The sequence below is a fragment of the Colletotrichum graminicola genome (assembly GCF_000149035.1).
Source record: "Colletotrichum graminicola M1.001 genomic scaffold supercont1.14, whole genome shotgun sequence".
NCBI classification, from domain to species: Eukaryota; Fungi; Ascomycota; class Sordariomycetes; order Glomerellales; family Glomerellaceae; genus Colletotrichum; species Colletotrichum graminicola.
Genome location: NW_007361018.1, coordinates 603,190 through 625,276, shown reverse-complemented (window position 1 = coordinate 625,276; position 22,087 = coordinate 603,190). Strand labels below are relative to the sequence as shown.

Sequence of the window (22,087 nt, the reverse complement as noted above, 5' to 3'; positions counted from 1 at the left end):
GCGTTCCCTGCCCTGGCCCTTGCCTACACCATTGCTCTAGTGCGGAAGACCGGGCAGTAGGAAATAACATAGGCTGGGTCTGCCGATCGCGGGGCAGGCGAAGCCCGAAGCAGACAACGTCCTTTCAAGGGACGAGAGAAAGGAAGGGGCCCGAGACGTGTAGAAAGTAGAAGCGGAAGCATTCTCCCCTCTCTCCCTCGTCTGTCCCGTACCTCCAAAGACTTGCCTTCTGCCCATCTTTGGCTGAGCGTCGCCTGAGCACGTCTGCTTCGCTTCAGCACTCCGGCTTGTCTTATTCCCATCCCATCTTGCCTGGCCTGACCTGTGCACCTCCGCCGACCTAAACGTTCAAAACGCCCCAAGAAGCGTGGTAGAAACATCTTGCAGGCCGAGCTACATAGGTGCTGCGTTGCGTTCTCTAATCACCTACACGGCCTGCCCCTCTGCGTCTTGCTCACAATCCTCCCCAAAGTCAAGGGGTAACCCTCTTGACCCCTTGAATCGAGATTTCGTAGGGCCGAATAACACACGGACGGGCGTCATTGTTCGTCACATCAACACAAACAACGTGGGCCGACCCCTCAGCCGCTTATTCTACCGGCTTCGTTGCTCGTGCTGTTTTGTTTCCACTAAAGACCTGCAGCAACCATCTGAGCATCGACCGTATCACTTCGAACCCGGGCTTTCACCTTCTTCATCTCGAAGGATAGAAACTGCCACCAATATACATCCGTACAAGGGACGAGGACTGGGCTTCCTTTAGCTGACCAGTTATAATCCTTCCCCTTCTCTCCACCGTTATCTTTTTACCATCTTCCTGTGGCCCTAGCCTTTCCTTTTTGTTCCCCTCCGGGTTGGCTCGTTAGCCTTTTTTTGTTTTGTTTCGTACGCCTTGAGGCGTTCTCCCCAAGCCCTCACCCCCTCGGGTTCCCCAGAGACCGGATGGCAAGAAAAAGGCTTGACTCGTTCATCAACCCTTATCATCCTGCACTACCTGGTTTTATGCTGCCCAAAACCGTTTAAGGTCCTGTCTACTCCGCCCGTCCTCCCTCTGCCTCACACATCAACCCGCCCTAAGTCAGTCATCTGCCCGCCTTCAACTCCCACACACCCATACATCCATTCGGGGGGGGGCATCGGAATCCGGGGTTGGCGCCGACTAATGATCTTGGGCGAACACACGGCTGAAGGGCACATGAACCGTGTGTTTGAGTCGATCCGCCGAGCAGAAACAGACACAGAGACGCCCATGACACCACCCCAGTCTGGTCCCGTGTGTCACCTCACCTACACGACACGCTTCGAACTTTAATATCCTCTTATTTTTCTTCTTTCTGCTCCTACTTTTCTTTCCCTCAATTTACACTTTCTCGTCCTGTCGACAAAAATCACCAAAGCGGTCGAATCTTGGCGACGACCGTTCTCGGCAGCGAACACCTAATTCTGCTTTATCGTCCTGTGCAGAAGACGCGCAGGCCATCTCGAAGTCTCAGCACACTTGTTGCTTTCGGTCTTGGCTCAACACAGCATTTTGCCGTCACTCCATTATTGGCAACTCGACGTTCACAGCCAGGAATCACTGATAGCGGGGACCCCACTCTCAGTCTGAGCACCTGACCCCCATAAACACAACAGCACGGCCAACTCTGATAATTCTTGGAGAGTAGTAAAGAGGACGCAAGAAGAAAAAAAGCGACAATAACAAACAGCCGCCGAGATGTCTCTTCAGAATCCATCTCTCAGCAAGCAACAGCGAATACAAGTCTGGCGCGAGGAGGTTGCCGCCTCGGCATCCCTGTGCACATGTCCACCCTCCTCGCCGGCAGCATCCGCCTCCTCAACAAACATCTCCCTGTCTGCGGCCTCGTCATCTGGCTCCTCGTCGGCGTCCTCACCGGGGACAGGTGACGCCTTCACATTTCCACGCAGCGACATGCTCCCCTCACAACAGACGCATTGCCCGACATGCTCCCGCCTAGGAGCCCCGCCTGCAATGGGCTTGGACCCGTTTGCGGCTTACCTCGACCAGGCGGAGGCGCTGCCCGGTGGACATGTACCGGTGGGGATATTCCGTGCAAAACACGGCAGCCACCCAATCTTCCGTGGCATGCGCAACCTTGTCCGCAAGCTCAGCGGGAGCAAAACCGGCGGGCCCATGCCACCCCGCGGCGCTGAGGAAGCCACTAAGATGTACCGACGCGTGACCCTCGCTGCCCCCCTTAATATCAAGATTCACGATGCCGCCGACGCGGAGCTGGACGCGGACGGGGACTGCGTCGTCGGCGAGGCAAACTCGGATGGCCGGGGCCACGTGCCGAACTTAATTGCCGAGAAGCAGGCGCGGCTCAGAAGGGCCGAGAGGTTGCTCACCAGGAGCCATGGAGGCCGTTAAGAGTTTCGATTGTACATAGGGGTGGACGAGCAGGATGAATACTACCCGGGTGCTGCTATAATGAGTCGCATATTAAGAGGTCGATTGGAATATGAGAAACAAATTAATGGTCGGTGCTTGGCGTTTTCATTTATTTGTTTGTATCTGGGTTCATGTTCGTAGAAATGGCGTCGGTTCGCATCCATGGCTGAACACACGCACACAAATGTAGCTCGTGCAGGAAATACTAATTTGCTACTTTTTCAACTGGCTGTATGTAACCTGCACTGATGATGTCCGAAGTGGACGCCATGTCAACATCACTGCTGAGATTGCTGACTCCTCAAGACGGCAGGACCCCACGGGTCCAACGTCGTGGGGAAACCTTCAAAGTGCGCTTCATCAATCACTACTTGTTGAGCTCCTCTTGTCCCATGCTGTCCCAAACCGGAATTAGTGACATGCTTAGTACCCAGCACAAATCGCACGTGTCAAATACACCGAATCATTTGGCCCAAGGTTGTTGATGAACATTTGTTATTTTCTTTTTGGTCTTGTAAGACTGAATAGACATGGGGCATTGGGGGAAGGACTCTCTCTCTCTCTCTCTCTCTTTCTCTCTCTCTCTCTCCATGAGAAGACGCGCGACAACTGAAGGACCACTATGAGGAAAACCGAAAAAGAGAACACGAGACAGCCGTAAACCATCCAGCACAGGGGTAAAAAAGCAGGATTCGGTAAGAACAAAAGGAGACGAAATTCTGGGCATGGACGGGTATGAAGAAGGGGGAAGGTCGGTAGTTAGCTGCCAAGTAGAGTCTCTCCAACACCGCCCCCGGTCCAAGGAACAAGGCTGTTCCAGACCAGGATGGACATCCAAGGGACCAAAAGGGACCATGCCACGCATTATTCCTTTCTCCGCGTTCAAAACCCCCAAAACCCTCCCCTTTCGCCAAGAGACTCGCTTGTTGCAAGTCGCAGATATCATCAGCCACTAATGTGGCGGCCAGATCTAGCCATCAGAAGGTCCGCATGTAGCGCATACCGACGGCCGAGTAGATGAGCCATCTCAGTCCTATCGTGAGCTGAGATGGAGTGGTATCAGAGTAAGACAGAAATTTAGGAGGCAGCAGGCGTCTCCTCGGCGGCCTTAGGCTCCTCGGTCTTGGCCTCCTCCTTCTTCTCCTCAGAAGCCTCGGCGGTGCCAGCAGCGGCGCCCTCAGCGTCGCCGCTGTCGGAAGAGGTCCAGAGGGTAAGGTTGTCACGCAGGAGCTGCATGATGAGGGTGCTGTCGCGGTAAGACTCCTCGGAGAGAGAGTCGAGCTCGGCAATGGCATCATCGAAGGCCTGCTTGGCAAGGTGGCAAGCACGGTCGGGCGAGTTCAGGATCTCATAGTAGAAGACGGAGAAGTTAAGGGCCAGACCGAGGCGGATGGGGTGAGTAGGGGTCAACTCAGTCTGAGCGACGTCGGTAGCACTCTGTTTAAAAAAAAAAAAAAAAGAGGGCCGCGTTAGCTCTAGTATTCTCGAGAACAGTTGTGCCAAGACTTCATGTTTTCTCGTACCTTGTAGGCCTCGTGGGCAGCAGTGGCAGCACCCTTGCGCTTCTCGCCAGAGGCAAACTCGGCAAGGTAGCGGTGGTAGTCACCCTTCCTGGATAGTGGGACGTAGCGGTTAGTTACGGGACCGGAATGAACAGAAACCACGACAGATTGCGGCACCGGAGAACGTACATCTTGTGGTAGAAGACCTTGGACTCGCCGGTCTGGGCGTTAGGAATAAGGCTGTCGTCGAGGACATCGAGGACATCCTGGCAGACCTGCTCGAGCTCGGTCTCGATCTTGGTGCGGTACTCGCGGATGGTGCCGACGTGCTTGTCGGAGCCCTTGCTCTCCTCCTTCTGCTCAATAGAGGAGATGATGCGCCACGAGGCACGGCGGGTACCGACAACGTTCTTGTAGGCAACGCTCAGGAGGTTGCGCTCATCGACACTCAGCTCACCGCCCAGCTTGGCAACCTCCTTCATGTAGCCGACCATCTCATCGTAGCGCTCGGCCTGCTCGCAAAGGCGAGCGAGGAAGGTCTTGCTGTAGGGAAAGAATCAGTCATGATGCTGCACGCGGCAACTGAGATTTTGGTGGATGGGAGGTAGTCCATCGACGAGGAGGCTCAGTACAAACCTTTCACGCTAGAAGAGGGGCACAAGTCAGCATGCTTTCTTTCCGCAGGTCATAGCAGCAATGAGTGATTTGAGAAGGACAGGAGAACGGGCTATCGACCTCAACCACAGCCAAGAGAAAGGGAGGAGGGAAATCGGAGAGGCGCACGATGCAAGTGGCCGTTCAGCAGTCACATCATGGACATGCTCGTTGCGGTGGCACAGTCATTGCAGAGGGACGAGCGAGGGGCGACGGAGGGGTTTTTGGAGTGAGGTGGTAGTGTTGAGCAGCGTGGGGGAAATGGTACTTACATCGCCAGACATGTTGTACTTTGGGATTGAGGTGATGCGACTAGGTTGAGGTATAAAAGAGAAGTTTGACCGAAGGTAGAGATAGATATGGTGGCAGGGCGTGCAACGGGGGTCGGTGAGAAGTTGACGCGGGTTTGTTTTGTTGTTGTTGAAGAGTGGAAAAAGATGTGTGTGGTGGGAGAAGGAGGGAAGGCAGAGGGAGTGTTTACGTGTGACGAATTATTTTGGGAGGGGGGATCTCAAAGGGAAGTTGCGAGGCCAGTGAAGATTTAATCGGGCTGGTCCAAGCCCGCCGTCCACTACCACTGTTCCTCAAGTCGCTCTTTCCCTCTCCGTCTTCTGGGCTGCTGGTTTCCCTACCCGTACCCGTACCTTGGGTCGGGGTCGTTGTTTCGCTACTTCCTGCCTTAGCAGCAAGCAATTGAGCGTGTGGACAGCCCCCCCATGGCACCTTACCCTGCTACCGCGCCGTACCGTAACATACCTGCCCTGGTTGGGGCCTGTGCCTGCTGCTCTGGCTGCTGGCACCTGCCGCCTCAACCCCACTACGTTTCCTTTCTTCCCCCCTCCCCTCCCCCCTCCTGGCTTGCCTGTGATGGGTCCTGGATTGGACTACTCAAGTGAATTGGACGGGAATGAGGTGGTCAGGCTTTCGGGGGCTCGGGGACTATGGTCTAGGGCATGGGAAGGTTCCAATTTGGCGGGAGGGGAAGAAGAATGGGGCGCCGGGCTGGGCTAGGCTCTGCTGTATCTAGGCCCGAGGTTGCTACGAAGTAGAATTGTACCTTGAAAAGTTGAAGCTAGTAAATAATAGGCAGTGGGCAAGTGGCAGGGACATGCGGCCAGGGTTCTCTTTGCTCCTTTCACACCTTTTCTCTTGACTTTGCTGTATATTTGCCGATAGCATGGGGCATCTGAGGCGAAAACTCCTTTTTGGATTCCCATGTTTGGAAAGGGGAGAGCAATAGCGTAAGAGAGAGGAAGGCTGGAGTGACCAGGGCTCGATAGGGGGGTGGAGGGGAGGGGGACATTATTAGCATGTGGTGAGGTCCCTTTGGGTGGATTGTTGCTCTGAGATTACCTTAGCCTGCCGGGCAGCAGAGGCAAGATTCCGTATCGAGGGAAGTTGGGACACGATGTATCAGCCTAGTCCTCAAGTGACAGGCGACCAGCAGGCGAAAGCTGACGATGTACAGAAGAGGTACCTTCGAGGGCAAGCTGTTGGAGGTAGCGCTCGGCAGCAATTGCTTCTCTTATTAACCGAAGTCAAACTCAACGAGCCCGTTCTTGCCGGCCCAGCAGAGTTCCTCCTATCGACTAATCATCCCTAGTTCCCCATCCGAGTAATTGTCACGAGACCAAGGCTTGAGAGATTATAACAGTCGCCTCTCCAGTCCAGGAGATTAGAGCAGCAAAGAAATGGGCTGGCCAATTTGAGTCCGTGGGGAGGTCGTTCAGACAGGCCACCCAGATACCTCAGGTGAAGGTCATTTGCCTGGGCATGTTGAAATTGTGTGTGTGCGGGTGTTGGAGGACGGCCAGCTCAGCACACAACACATAGTACAGCAATACAGCGAGGCGACATTGAACATCAGGATGGCAAATACGGACGTCTAGAGGCTAGATCCACCCTCTCCATGCGTTTCCCCGCTCCTGCTTTGTGACACGCCCGCCATGTACGTATCTCCTTCCCTGGCCAAACCTGTTCTTTTTTTTCTGTCTCGTGATTCCTCTTCTAATGTTTCTGTCCTGTTCCAAGCACATCTACGCGTGATAAAACCCGCTGGCCCCTGGCTCACCGCACGCCCTGCGGTCGACCCATCAGCGAAATCCCCGCCCCTCACTCACTTCACCTCACCTCCCATCGTGTAACACCCTCTTCCTTCGCCTCCTATGCTCTGCTCAACACAACGACGGCGTGGCATTTGACGACACAAGTCGACATTGCATAGACACCCAAGCGCATTGGGCAGGCAGCCTGTATAATGATCAATCCAAGAAATGGAAGCAATACGCCCAAAAAATCCGCTTAGATTGGATGACGGGACCGCACTGGTTTCTGGAATTTTCACTTGTGGCGGCTTATCTCTCACCAAACCTCGAGGATGGGCATGTATTCTGCCCTCTACCCTTCGTTAAATGCCATCCCATCTTGTCTCGGACCATTGCACCCGGCCGTCTCAAATCGCATACAAATGTGTTTGGGGCTTACGCAAGGCCATTTCTCTATGCCTCCATACATACTGTCGTCAATCTGACGGCTACATCGAACAGCACAACTTTATTGGTAACCATGGGAAATTATTTGCTGGCCACGTCGTCGAAGAGACGAATGCAGTGTGTAAGTACCTTGGGACGTCCGTACCTACTATGTATTGTGAGCGTCAACCCCCCCCTGGGCGACAAACCCACCAAAAGGCATTGGGAAGGGGAATGGGCAAGACCGGCGGAGATCCTACGACAGGTAGGACACTGTTCGTCCACATCGGTTGTTGCTATTCCATGCCCTTCTTGCCTGTCCCGCTGAAGCCGGTGCCTCACTGCCGGGGACCAGCAGCCACTCGGCCGACCAAGCCACGAGGCCAGCCAGCCGACATGTTGTCCAACCACGACGACCGTCCCTTGACTGGTCACCTTGCTTTGCGGTGGCCCCCATTGCATCTCGCGTTACCGCTCACATGCATGCTTGTCAACAAGGCAATGGTGTCGTGTCATGCACGAAACTACTTTGCCCACCCGCCGGCGCACAGTCTGCGAAATATCCGATCGTTCATCAATCTGCGGTTTCCTCTGCCTTAAACCCCCAGAGATACCAGTTTCAACAGGGGGCGTGATAGGTCATCGTTTGAACAGCGGGCCATCCGGCATCCCTGATTTGGTCTACTTGTGAAATTATCGCAAAATACTTGCGAGTGAAACGTCAAAGGCTCAAGATGCCACCGCGATGACCAACTGAACTTGCCCAACCTGACCACAAGCATGTAACAACATCCGAGTTGTTTCCCTGGCTCTGACCGGCCAACACCAGGCGCATAACTCTCGACTTCTGGTACCCAATCTCTTGGCCCCCTACTTCGTCCTAAATAGGGCCATTCCTACCCTCCCTTACGATGCCATCGCAGCCGTAGTGACTCACGGCCAGCACAGCCCATGGAGGAGGGGGTTCCCCCTCCATGCAGTCGGGTTCAACAAGCGACACGCATGCGACAGGCCCACGGCTGCCGCCTTATCGCGTGGCATCCTCTGAGCGCGTGCAGTTCGAAATAACTTCCGCGATCCCAAGCGCACGCTTCGATGCGAACAAACCTGCTTTTCGGCAGTGGTAGCACGCCATTCCCCCTTCGACCTTGTTCCCCATCTGCCCCTCGTCTCCCACCCCTGTTTCTCGTCCCCAAGCGGTAGAAAACCTTTGAGAGATCTAGCAGGCTACGGGCGACGGTATTTACACGCGGATGACAGGCCAACCCAGTCCCCTCAGTGAAGCCCACTCGCTGGTCAGCATAAGCAGAGGGAGCGGCCTGATAGCCGCGAGGGAAAACGTCCCGACTTGGGACTGCTGCGGGCACAATTCACCCCGGACTGTTCCCGGCGCCCGCATGTTGCTTGCCAGCACGCCGACACCTTGCATGGCCGCAGCCTCCTGGGGTTCTTCGAGGGGCTCAGCAGGATGGCTTCCTTCTGGAAGTCGCGTTTTGCCGCTTTGGCCCCCACATGCCTTTGTACACTGCAGCGGACAGGCAGCCCAGCTCATCGCAGAACCGGGGGGATTTGGGCTGGGACTTTTGACGGAAAATCACTGGTGGGGGAGAGCTGAATCTTTCGTCTTCCCGACAGGTGAGGCAAGTGGAAACCTGCACAACGACCCCCGTTTGCGCAGAGTCTCCGACTCAGCAGCGTCGTCTGTGAGCGATTGGAAACCAGTCTCGTGTTGAACTCTGCGTGGCAAAGACAAACTGCCGCTAGCAGTTCTCAACGGCCAAGGTCGACGAACGAATCCACACGTTCGGACGCTTGTTGTCACTGAGGGCTTAACGGGCTTAGGCATCCGTCCGCGTTGGGGGGAACTGCTCCACGACTCAATCCCGACCAGGTTGATCCATTACGACAGTGACTGGACTTTAGTAACTTTCATTAATTCAGTACGGTCTTAGTATTGTAGGTATCGGCAAGTGAAAACGCCCGCCATACCATTCAAACGCCGCACTTTCTCTGCCTTTTGAGAGACCCTGCTTCGCGGTCAAGTATACAACCATGGGTACTGTAGCAATGACTTCTACCATATGCCGGCTACAGAAAGCCGTCAAAGTCAACCCCTCCTTCTTGAAGAAACCCGACAGCGCTTAGAGCTCGTCTAATACAGGATTTTCGTGTCCGCCGTGTTTGTCTCTCCCCCAATTTGCCGGGTCGCCACCAGGCACACAAAGCCCGAGTCTCCAAAAGTAATCCCTGTGGGCGAAGAGCAGTTGCCAAAGCTTGAGCCGGGCCGGGAACACCGGCAGCCTCTTCATCCATTTGGTCTCGTCGGCCACTTGTACAGACTTTGCAACCTCTGCCAGCTCCTGCACTTTGGATTCGAAGAAGCTGCCGTCCCCCTTCGTGATGCAGCGCGCGTCGCTGTCGCCACGGCAGACAATCACGTCTTCTAGAGAGGGCGACAGATCCACCTTGCTAATATAGTATTCGCCAGCATGTGGCTTGTAACCCCACTCTGTGAGTGGGAGCAGCGGCACTGGGTCGTCGGCGTGTGTCACGCGGCGGTAGGACCGCTTTGACAGATTCTCGTCTTTCTCGTTGTCCAGTCCAAAGACTTCGTCAACGTAGTTGCAGAGGCCCTGGTTCCCGACCTTGGGTTCGCCAAAAGTCGTAACGACAATGTTGTCCCAGCCAAACGACACCTTGAACTCGAGAGACGCAAGCATCGCGACGGCCCCTCCGAGACTGTGGCCGACCATATGGATGGGATAGTCGGGATATTGATCTCTCAGCTTCTTGACCTCGGGGACCACCAGGTTCCGCGCCTGGCGCCACGACGCCAGGAAGCCCATATGGACTGTGCATTCTTTGCACTTGTGCTTGGGCTGCTTGGATGGCTGGCCGCCGTCGTCGGGAGAGGGGTAAGGCACGTATTCCTGCGGTATCGTGCTTAGATCGATAATGGCGTTGGAGAAGCTGTAGGTGCCGCGGAACGCGACAATGATGGCCTTCTCCCCGACTTCGCCGTTGAACCTGTCCTCATCTCCCGGTCTGCGCACGCCGTGGTCCACGGCAATGTAGCCACAGCTGTCGCTCAAAAGGACCCCCGTGTTCCATGTCGAAACCAGCGTGAACGAGGGGAACTCCTTACAGCGGGATACGCATGAGAAGGGCTGCGATATACCTGAGGTACCGACGCAGTAGGTTATATCGACAATACGCGACGTGCGCTCGAGGGACCGGAAGAGTTCGACGGAAACGATCAGCGGAGGCGCGTCGGCCTTACTATCGTTGGTCAGCGACAGCGGCTGCTGCACGTTGCCGGACGGTGTCGCTGAGGCTAGGCCAACCAGTGACGCGAGCTGGAGGAGGTAGAGGAGAGGTTGCATAGGCGAGAACATTTTGTCAGTAGGGCTTCGTGATGGTGATGGTCTGCTAGTAGAGTGTTCCGCGAGGTGCAGCCTATGATCGATTGCCCAAGCTGGAAGACATCGCGCAGGGCGGAGTTGTCCTCTTTCAATGTAACCAGCGGAAGTGAGGGTAGGGAGAAACGTAAGGAAATAGTCCTGATGGTGAACGGTTGCGCAGAAGGAAGAGTTCGCAAGGTTGGGCTAGTTTGCGAATCAAATGAGGATGATCACGATTGATGGCATCGAAAGTCGATTACAGCCAGACTCTCCAGGAGCGCATGATTAACGATTAAATCTAAAATAGTGTTCCTTCAAATGAACTCGGTCAGAGATGTGTGCGTATGCTCAACAAGTAGCAGAAATAGGACGGGATACCGACGTCTCAGACTGATCTCGTGAGTATGATGAGGTCATATGGCAATGCAGGACCTGCTCTGCAATGCACCTAGGTACAAAAAAAGGGATGCGGAGAGGCGCGGCCAAGCGACGATTGCCGACAAATGGTTGGGCTTGAGTGGATGGTGCTCTGCCCCTGGAGGGAGGCCAAGTGGCTGCTGGGGAAAGGCCGAATTTGGATTGGACTGTCATTGCCCCGCTAAACTATGTCAGTTACCCGGCGGCTCCTTCCCCCTTTTACTCTTGATCTCCTGGCACTGCGCGTGGAGGAACGTTGATTACAGTCCCATGAGGGGACAGGCGCGGTCTGTTGATTATTTATTCTGTGTCCTATTTGTCCATGTGACTATTCTCCCGTCATATATTCCATGGACGCCGAAGTCGTACTATGTGCAACCTAATCCATTGTTGGGGAAGCATGATCTCGCCACGTCCAAACTTTGTATGTGACCTCATCGGGTCAGTTGTTCTCTGTTTCATCAAACATAACGTAGTGCTTGGTACCCTTCTCTTTTTCTGCTCAGTTCGTCCCAAGATTGTTTACTCCTCGCCGCCGCCTGGAACAGGCTGGATGCTGAAGAACCTGGATCGGATGTCATCCGAGTTGGACCTGCACGCAACGGCCCTCCTGCTCTTGCTGCGCCTGTGACGAGGAGCGGTAGCCGTCCCGTTCCCGGCAGCCCCGTCGCAGACCACCGGAACGAGGGCCGTTCCTGACACCTCGTAGTCGGCGGCACTGTATTTCGTCTGTCAGTCGCGGAGCCGCCGCAAATGTGGCGTAGAATCGATGGTTTAACTTACCCGTCTTCCCCGGGGCAGACTTTCTCAATCATAGTAATGGTTCCGTTCCGCGGGATGAACTGCACGCGCGCATCGTCGCAGGCGTACCGTGCCGTACGGCCATCGCCGGCCACAGGAATCGATGAGGCGTTGAGGTGGCATGACGTGCTGAGGATGGTACTGTCGTCGTTGTAGTTGAAGGCTAGGGACTCGATCGTCTTGCCGCCATCCGGCGATTCGGCGGCAAAGTTTTGGATCTGGAAGTCGTCGGGAAGAGTACAGTCGGAGGACTGCACCTTGGCCATGAGAGACTCAGGGACAGCGGCCATGTAAGAGACCGCAGCCTGGGCGGCCGGGGCGGCAATGACAAGGAGAGAGATCTTCATGTTGGGTATGATGGTGGGCGATATTATTAGGTATGGGAATACGGTTTCAAGCGCACTGTTCTAGGTTCAGAGAGGGGATGAAGAGGGTTATAGAAACGGACGAGAACTGGAAAGACAGGATGGCCCAAAGATGAGGTCTTGCGTTGATCACTGACCAAGCCGGTTCCTTCCAAGCTTGACCTTTAATATACCAGTTACGCACGGTACCCAACTCAGCAGCAAGGGCAGCTCCAGATTTCCATTGTCGTTCCTTGCAGGACCGGAGGTCTGCAGATCCTGATGCAATCAACCGGACCGACCCCGTCCATGGGATGGCTGAGGAGGACTGCCTAGCTCCATTTAAGGGGCAGGAATGCGACAACAAGCATACCAGTCCGTCATTAAGACGGACCTGTCGTTACATGGAGAAGAGTTTAGAGGTTAATGCTCACATTATCGGGGCTCAGCGTTGCTTCGCCTGCGGTCTTTCAGGGGAACAGTCAGTTGTGATTGGACAGTCTGTGTTTCATGTTTGCAAGTATGGCAGCCTACGCTGAGCTGCTGGTTGTTGATCCCATCTGGTATTACCAGCCCCTCTCAAGCCCATCCGTGGTTGAGCAGATCTCGCTCCGCTGTTCATGGTTTTTAGATGTTGTTCGGACGACAGTCAGGGAAGACAAGGAGAAATGAGTCTGTCCAAGGACGGAATTCCGTTGTATTGTGGGTACATAAGCTGGGTTGTGAGGGAGCCAGCCCAATGTCATCCGTAAGAGCGACGAAGCAAGCGGTAACCCAAATTAGTAGAACAATCCCGGGCTTGATGGACAGAAGGGAACATCAACGCGCGGCTCTGAGGCAACCTGGGCCAAAGCCGCCTGGTCGACCTGTTCGCGCCGGTCTACGGAAGAAGCAATAGTGCTGGACCTACTTGACATAGTCCAGACTTTGTCCCCCAACCGCAATCGTGCTCAGGCACCGATACGAGGTGCATGCAATGCGTCAAGTCTGAGTACCAGAACACAGCATACGGTAGCTTCCTAGTCTAAATGCATTCACGGCCTACCAGGGGATAGGTTTGGAAAGTCGGTGAGATGTAAGTGAAGGCGGCCGATTTCAGCCTGCGAGCGCTCAACAGCTACTTGGCTAGGCCCTATAGAAGAAACGAGCCAATCATACCGCATCGGAGATCAGAAAGCCACCAGCCCCTCCAAGCCAACTAGGTAACTCACTGCTTAAAGGCCGCTAAGCCAGTCAATATCCTGCTAACCCCAAGCACGTGACCGCACAAAGCCGCTCTGCGAAAATTGCCTTGGAAGTACCGAACTTTTTTTTTTTCCACGATCGAGCCTTTTCCCTCCTCTTCGACCATCACGACATTACTAACCCGACCACCCACCGTCCATCAGCAGCCCAATATCGAGCAAGATGGCAAAGGAAGCGCCCGTCCGCACCGGTCTCTCCGTCGGTCTTAACCACGGCCACGTACGTCGAACCACTGCCACTTTCACGACCCCAACCTGAGAGGAAGCCCTCGCGAACCATTTGCGAAACGAAGTTTTCGAATCGAAAGAAACGAGAATGGGAAACAGACATGACGCATACAATGGAAACAAGGGCTTCCCCAAGGGAAAGGGAAAACACCTCATCCCGCTTCGTCTCACCTCGTGGAGGATCTCTGCATACACACATAACCCTCTCCACGAGGGGAGCGAGCAAACCTTTGCCGCTTTCTATTGCAGAAGATGGACGCTGACCGGTTGATGTTGCTTCGGTAATATAGAAGACCACTCCCCGCGTTGTCAAGCCCCGCGTCTCCCGCACCAAGGGTCACCTGAGCAAGCGCACCTCTTTCGTCCGTGACGTCGTCAAGGAAGTTGCTGGGTAAGTGTCCATTCACACTCTTGGGTTACGTCAAGTGCTCCGTGTATCACTGTTTCCACACCGGGAGAAGCGCCTCGGTCTTGTCCCGCGATACCGGACACCACGGCCCGAATACCTGTCAGACCTTGGCTTGCGTAGGATGCTAACCACCATCCTCCGCCACAGCCTTGCCCCCTACGAGCGCCGCGTTATTGAGTTGCTCCGCAACTCCAAGGACAAGCGTGCCCGCAAGCTCGCCAAGAAGAGGCTCGGCACCTTCGGCCGCGCCAAGAGAAAGGTCGAGGAGATGACCCGCGTCATCGCCGAGTCCCGCCGTGTCGGTCACTAAACAGATCGATTTCGACGTACGGGTGTACTGGCAAATATTGGGTTGGGCATAAGGGTTCAAAGGCGTGGTCACAAAAGTTGTCTTTTCATGAACTCCCCTTACGGTTTCTGATATGCTGCATCGCGGAATAGCTGCAGCTCACGACGACAAATACCAAAATTTCAAGCACACCCATTGTTGCCTCGTTTTCAAATGATTATCTACCCCTTGATCATGCTTATGATTTCTGACGTGCGAGGTGTTGAAGAAAACAAAGACTCTTAAACTTATGCCGGATGTGCCAAGCTATGAACATGCTCGCCAAGTTCTATGTGGAAATGGACAATAGCCATAAATTTTACGAGACGCGAATCTGTCTACTTCTTTCCGGGCAACTTAAGCCACTTGGGTAGCTTCTTCGCAACGCTACCATCGCCACTCCCCTCCCTCTTCTCCGGTTTTGACGATGAGGCTACTGTTTGCTGCTCTTCCTTGTCGTCGCTCATGGGAATATCAGGAACTGTGATGTCCGTCGCCTTCTGAGCAACGCTACCCTTCAAGAAGGGCTTCTTGCGGACATCTACCGGCACACTGTCGTTCCAGACCAAGCTCAAAAGGACACTACGCGTGAGCTTGTAGTCGTGAATCAAGCGGTTTCCCGGGCTATCCTCGTCTTTGATGATGACCTTGCTGCCAGGTATGACCAGCCTGAAGGCCTGGGTGCTGTCAGCCATCACTGACCTGACGGCCCGGTAGAGGGTGGCACCAGTCGCTTCGTGTCCAAAGGTCCATTGCGCAGAGGTGTTGTCGGGAAACCGCACTTTCATCGGCACCTTATCTACGGCCGCGAGGCGAGCTTCCTCTGCTTGCCTGAGCGCTTCAAGTTCCTTGTCAGACAACAGCCGCTTGTTCTGCGCGCTTTGCTGAAGCCGGGCCTGGTGTAGTTGTGCGTGGGCAATCGTAGGTGCATAGTCGTCCTCTGGCACATCTGCCAGAGCTGCCGCAGGTGTCATTCCGCTCGGAGCACGGAAGACACTGACCGGCTGCAAAGGGTCTGCCGTATCTGGCTGATCGATGTCCATGGTTTCCGCTGTTGGTTCAGTCAGACCCGACGGTTCTTGCTCTGGCGGATCGCTGTTTGGTTGTTTCTCCAAGGTGTCTGCCCCTGGAGAAGGTTTGCTCTCATCTTCCGGGGCTGTAGCTTGAGGTGTCTTCTCGGCAATTACAGACTTCTCCGTTTCCTCCACAGTAGGCGACGTCTGGCCCGTCTTCTTGGTCTTCGCCTCGACTTCGTTGAAAAACTGACTGATCTGGCCCATGGCCTCGAACAAAGTCTGGCCCGTCTTCCTGAACGACAGCCGGATCAAGACGCTGCCGGAGTTATATCCAAGTTGCGAAAGGGTTTTCTGGAAGTCGTCAAACGTAGCCAGTTCGCGACCCATGATGTTGAGGACTGGCGTCTCATAGTACATCTGGCCGCTCCCGCTCGTGCCTCCGTCTGTTGTTTGTGCAACCCCTCTTGCTGTAATGTTGAGGTTATTCCCTTGACTGACAACGCCGCTCTCAAACTGGCGCAAGACCTTCCATATTGTGAAGTCGCTGGGGAGTTTCTCGATTAACCGGCCGTTTGGGGCTGCATTTGCTTCGGGAGCGGGCAGCTGGAGTGCAACGGACACGACAGAAGGTGTGTTGGATTTCTGTACGAGTTCGAGTTTGGCACCCGGAGTAAGGCCGCTCACTCTCCAGACGACGGACAGATCGACTTGCCTCTGCTTGTGTCCGTCGGGCTGTTAGATTTGCTGGCCAAAAGTGGCGGATGGAATGCAATCGTTCCAACTTACTTCAACATGTACTTATCGCTTGGCAAGTTGAGCTTCTTGCAGGCCTCTTGCAAAACATCTGTTAAGTAGGTGCCCGGGCTGACTTTGACGGTCGCCCTCCGCAAGTCCGTGCCGATTACGACCACGTGCGACATCTTGTTTGCAGAGATGCCGTAGGCCACGGTATGCGATTGCACTTGTCAGACTACTTATCTAGCTGTTCGCGGTTGACTTGCTGGTCGTTGTTCGGTGTGTGGTTTGGAATCGTGTTCGAATCGTGTTGTTGGCGGGGTTGAATGCTCGGCGGGGGCTGTTGCGCCAAGCTCGTGATGTATTAGTTTAGTGGAAGTTGGCGGAAGGACGAGGAAACTCGACAGCAACAACTCTCGAAGGATGTTCGGATGCTGAGTAACTAGATACTAGATTCAAGAAAGCTGAGTTAGACCACTGCTCCTTTTGTATCCCAGCGAAGGTCTGCGCAAGATGATGTGACTGATTCTTCCATTTGTGAGTAAAAGTTCAGGTCAAGCGCAGGTACGTAAGGCAGGCAAGGTACTCCGTCAGCGAAGGCAACTGGGGGACGTGCATCATCGCTCAGCACCCTCGTAGCAAGCTCGGTCCAATCAGCGAGCTCCAATCTGCTGTACGTGGATTTTCCGACCGCTTCGGCCGCGCCATGCGTGTTTGCCTTGCCCTGCAACAGCCAGAACCCAGCAAGAGCAGGCGGCAGCAGGTGCTACGCTACCTCAGCATTCCGATCCGGTCAACATCAATTGCAGCTACGCCCATCACGACCCGCCATCAACCACTTCGACGCAACACACGAGGCTAGTCCACGGCCAACCCCGCGATCCTCCCACGACGTAAATCTGGACGATAAATCTCCTTCGAACGTTACCCGAAGCATTATTCACCTAACCAGCGGTCCCTCGCTCCAGGAGCTAAGATGGTACGCCATCCCCCCTCCTCAGCCTCGAGGTGCAAACCCCCAGCTAACCAGGCCTCCAGAGCTCTCCGTTCTCTATCAGTTCGTCTCCCTCTGCCCCTCTCGAACCCCGAATGCATTCAGAGTCACGATCCTAACCAGAGCCTCTCTCTAGATGGCGGCGCCTGCGTCGCAATGGTCGGCAAGGACTGCGTCGCAATAGCCTGCGATCTCCGCCTCGGTCTTCAGGCCCTGACCGTTTCCAACAACTTTCCGAAGATCTTCCAGTACGGCGACGTCTTCCTGGGCCTCACAGGCCTCGCCACCGATGTCACGACCGTCGGCGACCTGTTCCGCTACAAGGTCAACATGTACCGCCTGCGCGAGGAGCGCAACATCGCTCCGACCACCTTCGCCAACCTCGTCAGCAGCTCCCTCTACGAGCGCCGCTTCGGCCCTTACTTCGTGTCTCCTGTCGTCGCTGGCCTTGATCCCAAGACGGGCAAGCCCTTCATCTGTGGCTTCGACTCCATCGGCTGCATCGACTTCGCCAAGGATTTCATCGTCTCCGGCACGGCGTCTGAACAACTCTTTGGCATGTGCGAGAGCTTATGGGAACCCGATCTGGTACGTGACAACGAATGACATGACAATATTTACCGGCAAGCTAATAGAGGCTTCCATGCAGGGCCCCGAGGAGTTGTTCGAAACCATCTCTCAATCACTCCTAAACGCGGTTGACCGAGACGCCTTATCCGGCTGGGGTGCACACGTGTACATTATTGAGAAGGACAAGGTCACCAAAAGACTGCTTAAGGGCAGACAAGACTAATTTTGACGACGAATGGTTTAGTGTGGACGGAGGGGGAGCTCGGTAGAACCGCCGCAAATAGACGGTTTCCAGCTTGTACCAATAGATGGAGATGATCCACTATGAGAGGGCACTCGAAGCCTGCATGAACTAGACAAATGACCTTTGATTTAACATCCTTTTGGTGATACTTTTTATGCCTTTATATCGGCTGCAACGGTCTATGAACAACGACACTGTATATGGATTGCGAGTGCTTCCACGGTACTAGGGATCTATGATCTAGCTTGGGCTGACCCTCTTGTCCATCTAATTCTGCTTCTTTAGCTTGGAGGACTCGACAGTCTTCTTCTGACTGAAGAACGATCTCTCAACGGCCTTGAGAACCTCGTCGATAAGGCTGTAATACAGTTAGCACTAGTTCGGAGCGCATGGATGGGTATCAACTTACACAACAGGGGCGCTGATGTACAGAACCGCCTTCCACTCGTTCCAGTTCAAGGGCAGAATGGAAAACAGGTTCTGGAGGAAGGGAGTGTAGAGGAGGGCGAAGTGAAGAGCCATGGAAAGGGTGATGGCGTAGACAAGTTTCATGTTGGCCCAGAGAGGTAGGGTCAGAAGAGACTCGCTGGAGGACAACGCGTTCATGGCGTTAAACATCTCAATGACGACCAGGATCGAGAGCGAAACTGTCGAGGCAGATTTGGCGGAGTTGTTGGAGAACATCTCACAGCCAATTTCCGGGAAGTCGGAGGAGCAACGGTGGAAGCGGGAGAGGTGGGAGAAGGTGATCTGAGGGCCCTCAGCGTTGTACATGAACCACCAAGCGTAGCCGGCGACAGTAGCAACACCAACATAGGTACCGATGATGAGATAACGGAGGAAGAGCCAGCCACCGATGAGAGGCTCGTCGCGCTTTCTGGGCTGACGCTTCATGATCTCGTGGTCAGGGGGGTTGAACGACAAGGCGGTAGCGGGAAGCCCATCAGTAACCAGGTTGACCCAGAGAAGCTGGACGGGGATCAATGCCTCGGGCATGCCAAGGGCGGCAGTGAGGAAAATGGAGACAACCTCGCCAATGTTGGAAGAGATGAGGTAACGAATGAACTGTTGGGTGTTGTTGTAGATGGAACGTCCCTCCTCAATCGCAACCTCGATCGTAGCGAAGTTGTCGTCAGCGAGCACCATGTCGGCGGCAAGTTTGGAGACGTCAGTACCGGAGCCCATGGCAACGCCAATATCGGCCTTCTTGAGAGCAGGCGCATCGTTGACACCGTCGCCAGTCATAGCCACAACCTCTCCTTGCTGCTGGAGTAGATCAACAAGCTTGGACTTGTGGCTAGGCTCGACACGGGAGAAGAGGGATGCGGTTTTGGCGGCCTCGATGGCCTCGCTTTCGCTGAGGTTCTCGAACTCTCTGCCAGTATAGCTCTTGCCCTTGAGGTCCTCGTATTCGTCAAAGACGCCAATCTGTCTGCAGATGCTCTCAGCAGTGTTGCGGTTGTCTCCAGTGATGACGATAACGCGGATTCCGGCGTCCTTGCACTTGCGGATAGAGGCCTTGACCTCTGGACGAGGGGGATCAAGCATGCCGACCAGTCCAAGGAAGGTCATATTCTGCTCAATCTGAGCGTACTGGGCTGTGGTCTTGGCTGACTTCAACAGAGGGCTTTCACCAATGTTATCGATGCTAGCAAGGGCAATGACACGAAGTCCGCGGTTGCCGTAGTCCACAATTTCCTTCGTAATCAACTCTGAGAGCTTGCTATTCAGAGGTTGGCGCTTGCCATCGGCACCAACAAGAGCGTGCGAGCATCGTTCAATGACAGACTCGGGAGCACCCTTCACGAGGAGTTTTTTCTCTTGGCCGTTCTGGACAAGAACAGACATACTCTTGCGATCTCTGGAGAATTCGAATGTAGACAGGCGGGGGAGTTGACTCTCATACTGAGCGCTGGCGTAGTGTACGCAGTCCTCGGGGTTGCTGCCAGAAGGCGCACAGGGTCCAAGTTTCTCGACCAAAACTCTCAGAGCGCCCTCAGTCGGCTCCCCAACGTTGGAGTAGGTGGCGCTCTGGGCATCATATGCGATCTTGGAGTCGTTGCAAACAGCAGCGACCTCGGTCATCTGGCGAACAGTAGAAGAGGAGCGGGTCAGATCGGTAACGGTCTCCCCTCTGAGAGAAATAGATCCCTTGGGAGCAAAAGTAGTGCCCTCAACATCAAGCTCGACGAGGCCGGAGCCGTTGTCGCTAAGGTAGACAAGCTTGCTGACGCTCATCTGGTTGGTAGTAAGGGTACCAGTCTTGTCCGAGCAGATCACGCTGCAGCTTCCCAAAGTTTCGACAGACGGCAAGCTTCGGACTACAGCGTTCTTTGCAGCCATCTTCCGCGTGCCAAGCGCCAAGCAGGTGGTGATGACAACAGCGAGGCCTTCAGGGATAGCGGCAACACCAAGCGAGACGGCAATCTTCAGGTAGTAGATGGCACCCTTGGTGAAGGATCCATGGCTGGGGTCACTGAAGTGGGGGATGTTGATAAGCCAGACCAGAATGCAAATAACCGTGATCACCTTGGCGAGGCTGTCACCGAAGTCATTGAGTTTCTGCTTGAGAGGAGTCGGCTCGGAGATCTGGGCGGTGATGCTTTCGTGAATGTCTCCAATAGCAGTTTGAGAACCGGTCAAGACTACGACAGCCTTGGCACGACCAGTGACAACAGTGGTTCCAGAGAACAGCATGTTGATCTGGTCCTGTAGGACGGCCTTTTCATCTTTGACGACATAGTCGCAGTCCTTGCCAACACTTTCACTCTCTCCAGTCAGAATAGCCTGGTCAACGTTGAAGCTGTTGCTCTCGATGGCAACCAGTCTGCAATCAGCAGGAATGCGATCGCCAATATGGACAGACACAATGTCGCCTGGCACGAGATCCTCAGCCTTGACACGGGAGACTTGACCGTTGCGGATGACGTTGGCCTCGTTGGCGGAGTACTCCTGCAGGGCGGCAATGGCTTTCTCGGCGCTGCTCTCTTGCGAGACACCGACAACGGCATTGAGGATCAGAATGGTCAGGATCTGGATTATCGGCACTGTTAGCCGGAGAAAGCCTTGGCAATGTGGGTATGTCGGCGTCGAGGATTACGTACCACCGCAGGGTCGACGAAAGCGCTCCAGCCTTCTTCATCATCAAACAGTGCGAGCACGAACGAAACGGCTGCGGATCCGAGGAGAATAATCACGAGCTGGTCCTTGAACTGCTCAAGAATAAGCTCCCAAATGGGCGTCGGGGGTTCTTCGGGGATGACTGTGGACAGGCTATCAGCACGGGTCTATCGCAGGTTTCGTGTCGCAAAGCTACTCACCATTCTTGCCATGCTTGGTCCGTGATGCAATGACTTGGTCGTCGGTCAGACCGGTGTTGGGATTCACTCCCAGAGTCGAGAGGACCTCCTCGGTGGGCGAGGCGAATGCGCTTTCCATCGCAAAAGTTGCGCTACGCGCGACGTGTCTTACCGAGGAACCGGCAGTATCCAGCTGAGCTTCAAAGGCCGTCGGGTTCTGTTGCTGGGAGAAAGGGATGGAACGGAGGTTACTCTTCAACAGTTATGGAAGAGGAAAGCAAAGATGGGATCCAAACCTGGTGAAAAGAAAGGTTTGGGATGTGAAAGAGAGAGGAGAGAAGGTGCTGGAAAGACTGCGATCAAAGAGACAGCATATCCTATTGCAGTCGTAGTGGGGCAAGAAGCTGAAATCGTCGCCGATGTCCCAAGTTTCCAATACGCTCTACGTGTTCGTTCAGTGGCCCAGGTTTGCCTAGCTTCCCCTTCAAGAACCTTTTTTTGGCTGTTAAGTAAAGAAACCGATTCTAGCCTAATATGGCTAGCGTCAGTGGGGGCACCTTGCAACAAGAAACAGGACTCCCAAGGTCCTAGCATCCACCTGTGCGTCCCTGGCCAAATTGGGGACGAGCCACTGCGGCCCTTAGGGAAGAAAACGTGGGGCAGAAGCCAATTAAAAAGGTCACACCCGAAGCCGATAGGTAATCCGGAGCGGCATGGTAGGGCAAAGTGGAAAGGGGAGGGAGAAAGACCTCTTGCCTCCGTGAGGACCTGACAACCCGGACATTGTGCCCCATGACAAATGATGATAACCACACGGTACGGTATCCGGCTAGGTATCTAGGTACCTACAAGGTTCTCGAGTAGCGATGGTCGCTGACATAATTGCTGAGTCACGTGATGGGCGAGAGATGTTCGATCCGATTGCTCCATGAGGCCCGTCTTTCCTGGACTGGGGCTAGTAGGGCCGCTCCGGGACCGCCCTCCTCGCTCGCGTCGAAACCGAGTCAGGATTGAGGA

General features: G+C 54.6%; 8 protein-coding genes across 8 annotated transcripts; 3 read left to right on the top strand and 5 right to left on the bottom strand.

The window, feature by feature from the left end:
• Positions 1–1,803: 1,803 nt before the first annotated feature.
• GLRG_04505 (uncharacterized protein) lies at positions 1,804–2,392 on the top strand (the record flags this gene model as incomplete). Its single annotated transcript, XM_008095190.1, has 2 exons — positions 1,804–1,904; positions 1,930–2,392. The coding sequence occupies 2 exons, from the start codon at positions 1,804–1,806 to the stop codon at positions 2,390–2,392; spliced, it is 564 nt and encodes a 187-aa protein (XP_008093381.1).
• A 1,098-nt stretch (positions 2,393–3,490) lies between these two features.
• GLRG_04504 (uncharacterized protein) lies at positions 3,491–4,409 on the bottom strand (the record flags this gene model as incomplete). Its single annotated transcript, XM_008095189.1, has 3 exons — positions 3,491–3,850; positions 3,937–4,024; positions 4,105–4,409. 3 exons carry the CDS (start codon positions 4,407–4,409, stop codon positions 3,491–3,493), a joined length of 753 nt encoding a protein of 250 aa, XP_008093380.1.
• A 4,772-nt stretch (positions 4,410–9,181) lies between these two features.
• On the bottom strand, positions 9,182–10,435 carry GLRG_04503 (lipase; the record flags this gene model as incomplete). Its single annotated transcript, XM_008095188.1, has 1 exon — positions 9,182–10,435. One exon carries the CDS (start codon positions 10,433–10,435, stop codon positions 9,182–9,184), a length of 1,254 nt encoding a protein of 417 aa, XP_008093379.1.
• A 945-nt stretch (positions 10,436–11,380) lies between these two features.
• Positions 11,381–12,006, bottom strand: GLRG_04502 (uncharacterized protein; the record flags this gene model as incomplete). The annotated part of the gene is made up of 2 exons (XM_008095187.1): positions 11,381–11,576; positions 11,642–12,006. The coding sequence occupies 2 exons, from the start codon at positions 12,004–12,006 to the stop codon at positions 11,381–11,383; spliced, it is 561 nt and encodes a 186-aa protein (XP_008093378.1).
• A 1,404-nt stretch (positions 12,007–13,410) lies between these two features.
• GLRG_04501 (ribosomal protein L36e) lies at positions 13,411–14,194 on the top strand (the record flags this gene model as incomplete). Its single annotated transcript, XM_008095186.1, has 3 exons — positions 13,411–13,467; positions 13,766–13,866; positions 14,032–14,194. The coding sequence occupies 3 exons, from the start codon at positions 13,411–13,413 to the stop codon at positions 14,192–14,194; spliced, it is 321 nt and encodes a 106-aa protein (XP_008093377.1).
• A 356-nt stretch (positions 14,195–14,550) lies between these two features.
• GLRG_04500 (UBX domain-containing protein) lies at positions 14,551–16,148 on the bottom strand (the record flags this gene model as incomplete). Its single annotated transcript, XM_008095185.1, has 2 exons — positions 14,551–15,940; positions 16,015–16,148. 2 exons carry the CDS (start codon positions 16,146–16,148, stop codon positions 14,551–14,553), a joined length of 1,524 nt encoding a protein of 507 aa, XP_008093376.1.
• A 791-nt stretch (positions 16,149–16,939) lies between these two features.
• GLRG_04499 (proteasome A-type and B-type) lies at positions 16,940–17,750 on the top strand (the record flags this gene model as incomplete). Its single annotated transcript, XM_008095184.1, has 4 exons — positions 16,940–16,942; positions 17,002–17,020; positions 17,094–17,545; positions 17,607–17,750. The coding sequence occupies 4 exons, from the start codon at positions 16,940–16,942 to the stop codon at positions 17,748–17,750; spliced, it is 618 nt and encodes a 205-aa protein (XP_008093375.1).
• Positions 17,751–18,038: 288 nt separating this feature from the next.
• GLRG_04498 (calcium-translocating P-type ATPase) lies at positions 18,039–21,209 on the bottom strand (the record flags this gene model as incomplete). The annotated part of the gene is made up of 4 exons (XM_008095183.1): positions 18,039–18,129; positions 18,181–20,804; positions 20,876–21,033; positions 21,092–21,209. 4 exons carry the CDS (start codon positions 21,207–21,209, stop codon positions 18,039–18,041), a joined length of 2,991 nt encoding a protein of 996 aa, XP_008093374.1.
• Between the last annotated feature and the right edge of the window lie 878 nt (positions 21,210–22,087).